At 30.0% G+C, this 8,950-nt stretch overlaps 1 protein-coding gene across 3 annotated transcripts in view; it reads right to left on the bottom strand.

Moving 5' to 3' along the window:
• Nucleotides 1–2,445: 2,445 nt before the first annotated feature.
• Pect (phosphoethanolamine cytidylyltransferase) overlaps nt 2,446–8,950 on the bottom strand; it is a 28,496-nt gene continuing 21,991 nt past the window's right edge. For 2 of the 3 annotated variants that reach the window (XM_072526387.1, XM_072526389.1), the window contains one exon: nt 2,446–6,149. In XM_072526387.1, the coding sequence (XP_072382488.1) occupies nt 5,961–6,149 (189 nt within the window). In that variant the 3' untranslated portion in view covers nt 2,446–5,960. The remainder of the gene's footprint in view (nt 6,150–8,950) is intronic. The other variant, XM_072526388.1, reaches the window with a different exon arrangement.

Raw genomic sequence — 8,950 nt, 5'->3', positions numbered from 1 at the left:
GTATGATATTGTTATTTTTCTCGTATTATTTCTTGTGAATGTTATAGGATCCCGTTCTATTCCATTCGGTTTTTTCTTAAAAATTCCTTATTTATAAACGACAACTTATAAATTTTTAATAAAAATTACGAATTTTCGTTAAATCAAGTAATTTTGGCTCTATCGTAGGATTTAATGATTCACTTTTTAACATTGATGTTGTGATATGATTTGTAATTTATATATCGGTTAGTGTGTGTTGATTTTCTACACACCTGAATCTCATACTTAGTATCCTTCTTTGAAATTAAAACATCGAGGAATGGTGGTGTGTTATTATATTACTTTTCCAGGGTAAATTTTATTGTCTCTAGTTTATCGTTTATATTATTTAGGAATGTTCCCATGCACAATAATTCTGATCCATGAGGCCAGTTGAGAACACACCATCTACGTATATTCACCATACGGTGGGTTTAAAATTTTGTTTAGAAATAATATTTGTTTCGAAATCTTCCATAAATATATTCGATAATAAAGGAGATAAAGTAGAGCCCACTGCTAGACCAAAATTTTGTTTATAGAATTTATTATTTAGTTGAAAATATGTATTTTGAGGACATAATGGTCAACAACTCCATTATAGGCATTTTGTTCTAGTTGTTAATGTATCATCATTCTCTAATTTTATTTTGATTATTTTTAAAGTCTTATCTAATAGCACATTTGAAAATAAACTATTTTGTCATAACTTACTAAAATATTTTAATTAAATTCAATATTTGATAATTCATTTAAAAAATGTTGCGTGTTCCCTGTAAACGTGTCATTATTATTTGCAAATGGTTGTAAAATATTTAATAAAAATTTTGACAATTCACTACAAGAATTCATTGTACTCATACTTAGTATCCTTCTTTGAAATTAAAACATCGAGGAATGGTGGTGTGTTATTATATTACTTTTCCAGGGTAAATTTTATTGTCTCTAGTTTATCGTTTATATTATTTAGGAATGTTCCCATGCACAATAATTCTGATCCATGAGGCCAGTTGAGAACACACCATCTACGTATATTCACCATACGGTGGGTTTAAAATTTTGTTTAGAAATAATATTTGTTTCGAAATCTTCCATAAATATATTCGATAATAAAGGAGATAAAGTAGAGCCCACTGCTAGACCAAAATTTTGTTTATAGAATTTATTATTTAGTTGAAAATATGTATTTTGAGGACATAATGGTCAACAACTCCATTATAGGCATTTTGTTCTAGTTGTTAATGTATCATCATTCTCTAATTTTATTTTGATTATTTTTAAAGTCTTATCTAATAGCACATTTGAAAATAAACTATTTTGTCATAACTTACTAAAATATTTTAATTAAATTCAATATTTGATAATTCATTTAAAAAATGTTGCGTGTTCCCTGTAAACGTGTCATTATTATTTGCAAATGGTTGTAAAATATTTAATAAAAATTTTGACAATTCACTACAAGAATTCATTGTACTACAAATGAATTTGATATGTTAAATAATCTTTAAACTTGAATAAAGTTCTATATATCCTTTTTTTCCAAAGGATGAACATTAAGGTACTCTCGCATACTTGCCGCGTAGTACGGCAAAGCACCGTCCTGCATGAAATGACGGATGTTCATGAGTGTTGTCCATTTTCCCACGTAAATCTTCGAGCGAGGTATGATGTGCTTAAATACTTATTTTCGAGAGCATTGCCAGACTAGTGCCCACCCCCGTGTATGTCTGAAATGCCAATATGGATGAGTCAGATATAATTAATTATTTTTTTGCTTTTTACCAAGCAAAAAAAACAAAATTTGTTTAATTTATTAATATTCTGTAGTTTCGAAGTGGAAGTCGAAACGTCAAATAAACCTAATTTTAAAGTAAAATTGTGGCTTATTCCCAACAAAAATAGTAAAATGAACAACATACTTCCAATTTGTTCCAGCTTTTTTTTGATATCATCTACCAATCTCATTGTGGTCTTTCTTGATCGTCTATCTTTTTGTATGGTCTGCAATATTGTAGGGTCTCCAATCGACGGAATTAGTTGGAAAAGGTCTTATCCAAAAATTGACGATATAAGGCTGAAAAGATGTATTTCTAATTGACCCAATATTTTTATTCTGTTTCCGCTGAAATAACAAAAACAAATTTTGCCATTAAACGGTTCTATATTTACTTAAATTCTCTAGATAGTTCCTGAGCTAAGGATATCGGTAAAAAATCTGACCATCTACTGCATAGTCCTTAGATTAATGTGGTAAAACTTATTTATGTTTTCAAAACCTGGAATTTGTCGGAAAACTTTGGTGGTTGTTAATTAAAGGACAGGGTTTGGAGCAAGTGTCAGAGAGAAAAGTTTTTCTTCGCTTGAATCAATAAGACGCATAGTTATCAAGTAATATTTTTAAGGTAAGGAAATAAAATAAAGACACTATATAATAACAATATATTTTATATTTATAATTTATAATATACAACTGAATAAATAAAAACACTAAATGTTACAAAGTATAAACAAAATATAAAAATTAGGTACATTATTTCAACAAAGTCCAAATGTACAACTTTGTTCTAATGTAAAATTTAGACAAAACAGTAAGATATAGTAAAAATAGAAAGCTTCATAAAACATGTACACGCCTCAGGGTCCTAAAAATGGGGCATAAGGAAACAGTGTTAATACAAGGCTATCCAAAAAGATTAGGCATTAAAAAAGGATCAAAATTATGGTAAATCAAAATGTATATACTTGTAGTTACAGAAAAAACTTTTACAGGTTATCAATTTTACAGGCCAGATATCACAAAAAATTAGACATTGTGTTAGATATCATGAAATTGAATCTGCTTTACGGGCGACAAAATATTAGTGATATAATGTAGATTCAATTTTACGCCACTTGATATACCAAAATTAGTTTTTAGGAAGTATAAATTATTTTCAGATACAAATTAGAAAGAAATCAGAAAAAATGTTAATTTAAATTTAAATAAATTTAAAAATTAAAAAAGATAATAAATTTGCAGTAAAGCATCTTTGATCGCATTACAAAACTACACTTCTTTTTCGTTTTTAATATTTTTTATATTCAGCAAAAACCTGTACAGCTTACGCAAAATATATAAGGGGGAGGCGTAAGAAAAAAAGAAAAAATACATTCCATATTTTGTTTTATGTTTCAGAAAGCCCTGTATTGAATACGTCAAAGTAAATTAGGATGTCTACACTTCTCATACACTTGTCAACATCAACTTTAAGCTATTTTCGTTAACTATTTTAAAAAAATTCAGTAAGCGTGATCAAAATTGCGTTTCTTCTGATATAGTAAATGAGAAATGTATTTTGTTTAGAATAAATAAACAAATGATTTTAAAGCAATCTTTCATTGTTGATAAAAACTGAGATCAAATTTTAAATAACAGATTAATGAAATTATACATAAGGAGTAACAGAATGTTTAATAAATGAAGCTAAAAACGTTTAGTTGCTCAGATATATTGTTTAATTCCATAATCTAAACTTTCAAGCAAAAACATAAATTATTTTAAAATTATTTTAATTATTAAAAAATATAAATAATTACCAATAAATCATTTATAATATATATTCACTATGTTAAGTACATACGCAGGCTCAAAATTTGAACTGAACATATGCAATTTAACATTGAATTGAATACCTTTTCAGATGGAATAGACAGAGAACATTTTATTTTAACCTAGTAGAAAAGAGAACCGTAGGTTTCATTAATCTTACCCAATTGGCCATTTCATTTTGCTCTAATCGTTGTGGGAAGAGTATTTACCGCCAAAAGATATTATTCCGGTTTGTCGATCGACGAAGCACTTTATTTTGAAAATCGGCAAAAATTTTTACTCATACAAAAATTAGTCAATTAAGAAAAGCACCTGGATTCGATCTGGTAAGAGGAGAAATATTGAAACAGCTCTCAAAAAAGTTGTTTTAAAATTACTCACTTAATAAATAATTCATCATTCGGACTTAAGCGTGTGCCGATTTACTGGAAAGTTGCAAGAAATAGCAAAGAGATAAACCGCAGAATGAATTTTTATCATATATACCTTTATATCTATTGCCTATACTATCGAAACTAGTTGACAACTATTGCTAAAAAGATTAAAACCATTAATAGACGAAAGGTACCTCATATTACCTAATCAGATTGGTTTCAAGAAAATTTATTCGACCTTGGATCAAATACATACATGTATAACTAATTAAATAGAAAGACCACTGGAAGAAAAAGATGTTTGTTCAGCCGGATGCTTGAGCAGCATCCTTTCTGGATGTTATAAAAATGGATGGTAAAAAGAGAGCGATATCAGTACATTCTGTAAAACACGTGGGGTTGCATTTGAATAAGAGACTATGCTTAGAAGAAATTCTAAACTATTCATTGATAAAAACAACTGATTTACAAACAAATATCGAGAGCAGTATGGACACACGGCGCAACTAATATCAATTACAGTTCTGGGATGAACCAGAAATAACAATGAAGTAATACAGAGGGTTCAGAATAGAGTACTAATGAGCAGTTGATGCTCCATGGTACGTAAAAACAGCGGCATTCACCGAGATCTAAAGTAGAAGGTAGAACAAATAATTGCGAAATGTGCCAGCAGACACGAACAACGTCTACTTCAACATGTGAATATCGAGGCCATCCAACTCCTCGACAACGTTCTCTACTTGCTTCTGCAATAAGAAGTAACTTTTATTATGACTAAAATGCAGAATTTATTATTACATTAATATGAACGAAATTTGTTTATGCTATAAATAAAATAGCAGCGAACACAAGTCTTGCAAATCTAGGAAAAGCTCGAATTATACGCCACTGAATGAATTCCGAGCTTTCGACCGTTTTGTCATTTGAAAGAGTCCGGAACATCAATGCGAAAATATGCCATTTCGCACACCACACCACAACTAATGTTTGCTTTTTATTTTAGAGTGGAAAAGTCATATCTTGAGAGCTAAAATTAAGGGGGGGGGAGAGTCTTAAGTTTTCTTACAAGTTAGTCCGAGTCGTACAGTTTTTACGCCAGTATGTAAAATTCTCAAGGAGAAAAATATATATTGGCAGGCAATATAAATATTACAACACATTTTACGCTAAAATTGAATATTCTGTTACTCCTTACAATCAGATAAAATCTTTAAAATAAACCCTACTTAGTCTAGTTACCATGTTCTTTAAATGAATCTCTTATATAACTATATAATTTGTATTTCAATATTTGCTAAATTCTGCATGGCTTAGATCTAAAAATAGAACTACCTCTATTAAACAATAGTAGCAGTACAAGTATAGAGATACACAATGTATAGAAATAGTTTACCTGACAAATATACTATATTTTATTACTTAAATATTTATATAGTATCACATATATTACTCATCTGATAGCTAAATATTAATGATTTCCTAATGAAAGCAAACATATATTGTAGATAACATTGGTTTGGAATTATAGTATTATGTCTTGTCTGTTCTGCGCCGAATACTATCCACTTCACCTTGTCAAAGGATATTATCTGATTAATATTATTTACACTGTTTGATTTCTAGTATAGTTATCTGTTGGGAAACAAAAAAGACATATCCAACATCCTGCTTTGTTTTTCATTTCGTTTTCTCTTTGGCATATAGTATTCACTCCATACATATGGATCCATTACTATTATAATGTTTAGTTGTTATATCATACATTCAAAAATTATTTAATATTATATATCTAACACCTCTTACAATTTCGTTGACTCAATTGTCTACTATTTTTCCAAATGTTGCCATGGTAGCTAAGTAATTGCACAAGTCATAATTTTGTCATAAAATATTAACATTTAAACAAAAACAAATTTACAAAGAGGCGGTAATAATGTAGGATGTAAATGATCATACCATTAAAATTTAAAGCATTACGACGCGTTTGCTGTTATACCGTTTTGTTTTAACTCCAGCTCCTCCATTTTTTTAAGTACTTCCAATTCCTTTAATTCTTTCTTCGTGTTTCTGTCTTCGAACTGCAATCTATTTCTGATTATTCTTTCTACGATTCTATCAGTAGTCATGTCGTTGCCGGACTTTACACTTACGAATTTACCAACCTAAAAAAAATACATAACAATATAATCAAAGAACAGTATTTGAGTCATTTATATCTTCAGTCTTTACATAAAATTGTGAAACAATGGCACTAACACTATGGAGTTCAATATAACACATATACTGTTGGTTTGACGTTCTAGAGAAACCAATAGAACTATGGAAAGACTCCAGAAAAGATCGCCAGAGTGGAAAGAAATGGAAGATAGCTTATATTCAGAAATACTACATCAAAATGTGGCAATCTGCAAACAAATTATTGATTTCCATGAGCAAAAAGGTACCAAATGGAACATCAGTTTTTTTAATACCTATTACTAAAAAATCGGTACTAAACTTACGGTTCTAAACAACTGATTAAAACGTTTCATACCTCCCGTGTTTGTTAAAGAACAAACAAGGTATAATCCCGGAAAAAAAAACAAGGTAACAACAAGGTAACAAACACTAAAATAATAAACTCATACAATAGAGTATCCAAGGACCCGGTTTCAAGACAAAACACTTTAATATTTTGATATTGACGATTAATTAATTATTAATGAGCGTATTAACGATTTGTGGGTCTTTGACTGGAAACTATAAGTGGGATATAGAGCTTCAGTGACAATTCCAACACCTTCTCACATCTCATCCATAATTATTATTGATCTTCTACAATTTTGTGCTGGGAGTCCTCTTTTTCTTTTTATTTGGTGATTCCACTCGAGGAAAGTTTTTTGCAATACTGGAGCTATTTTTACGAAGTGTGTGGCCGAATTAACCTAACTTTCTGTAGTTTATTTTATTCTATATGTCCTTCAGATCGGTCAGATGTAGCAGATCTTCGTCGTTATGCATTTGTTAACAAAGACCTGCAGTTTGTCTATAAGGATTTTTGTCACTTTCCAGGCTTTACATTCATACAGACGAACAGACTTGACATTCGACTGGAATATTCGGACCTTTGTCTTTTTGGTATGCTGGCCGGAACTCCAAACGGGGCAGAGCATGCTGAGAAATTCGTATCCTCCGAAGATTGTCTTCCGTGCCTTTGCTTTTTGTTATGACACTTCCAAGATATGTAAAATTGTCCACATTTTCAATCTCAAGTTATTAATAGTAAATAGTATGTTATTTCTTGCATTGATTCTCATGGATTTGGTTTTATTAATATTGGTTTTCAAAGCTATTTTATTGGCTTCAGTGGAAAATACTTCTCACAGCAGCATGTGAGAAGCTGTCAAAGGCACGCTCGAAATCGACAAAAACCAGATATAAGGACGTTTCATTCGACCGATTGTTCTATTATTACTCTCACAGTATTGATGTGATCTATGCAAGTGGAGAATTTTATTTATAACGGTAGGCAAGGTTATTTCTCTCTAGGGCGCATGAGAACGCCCTTTTTAAGAAGTTATAATTATAGATGTTATATCATCCTTTAGATATTGTTAACTTTTTTTCAACCTGGTGACATACGGTTTATTTTCCACACCTCTCAGATTATGGAATGCAGACGTTCAGCTGTTAGATGCGGAAAACCACTTTCTTTTATGACGAAAAATTTCAACTGATTGTTTACAAATGTACATAAGCATTCATTTATTTTAAACGATGCAAACTTCTGCTCCATTAATAGACACTTTGGAATTTGTTTGGAACTGTTTTAATTATTATATTAAATAGATAATTAATGGTGCTTAGAAATATTGTAGTGGCGTTTCGAAACCTCTTGGAAAATGTTTTCAAAATGATTTAGGCTGAAAAAACTATTTCCTATAGTACTATAATAAGAAGTTGAAACGTCAAATAAAATGCCTAAGCACAATGACTGCGATTGTAATAATTTAAACATATCAAGAACTACTGTTGTTTTCTGAAGAAGTGTATTCTGGTATTGCACCTTTAAGAAATTAGAGGGCATGAGTAGACGGGGACTAAATGATATGTAATCTTAGGAGGACATTACAAATATTCTAGGAGAAGTATAAATAACACATATTCTCTGACTACTGCACAAATTTGATGCCAAAATGTTTAACGAAAATCTGCACAGCTTTTTTAAGTAAAAATTCTCGGATCGGTTTAAATATTTCGCTTTATAATTTTGACATATTATATACTATGGAAATTTCCGCAAAAATGAGATATATCCGAACTGCTAAGTTTGACTATATGTATACAAAACGACTATTTTTTTTTAAACGGATGCTACTCGGATATTTTTTTCTAATTAAACATTTGTGTTATAAATATCTGCCTTTTTAACCAATTCTACATTAAAACATTATACATTAAATGTTAATATTTAAATAAGTTGTCTGGAATGTTTCCAATTTCCAAAGTGAATGATCAAAAAGTTTACAAACAATTTACAATACAAAAGTTTGAAAACAATTTTTATCAGACGCACGAGTAGCGCAAAACCTCGTTTATTCATATTACGTAAAATTCGCGCAAGCAAAATTATTTCTTATTGTTGAAAAACATTTTGATAGTCGATTTTTGTTTATAATTACGAAAGTTTGACAAATTTTCGTCAATAATAAATATATTTGATAATAGTGTTATAGTCGGTTCGCTAATCCCAGTCCGAACTATCTAGTGAATTTAGTAATTATTTTTTTGCGAAGTTAGTTACTTTTTGACAGACTAGAAGTGGCTGGAAATTACTATACAATCAAGCACACCTGCTCATAGCGTATTTCGTCGAACTTTTTCTGCAAACTTCTACTAATATTCTATTATTCCTAGCAGAAACTAGTTTTGGACGACCCGGAATTTTACCTTTTTTATTTAACGTACTTTATTATGTGGATTA

The sequence above is a fragment of the Diabrotica undecimpunctata genome, chromosome 3 (assembly GCF_040954645.1).
Source record: "Diabrotica undecimpunctata isolate CICGRU chromosome 3, icDiaUnde3, whole genome shotgun sequence".
Classification (NCBI taxonomy): Eukaryota; Metazoa; Arthropoda; class Insecta; order Coleoptera; family Chrysomelidae; genus Diabrotica; species Diabrotica undecimpunctata.
Note: the sequence above shows the minus strand (reverse complement) of the source record. Positions and strands in the feature narration are given on the sequence as shown.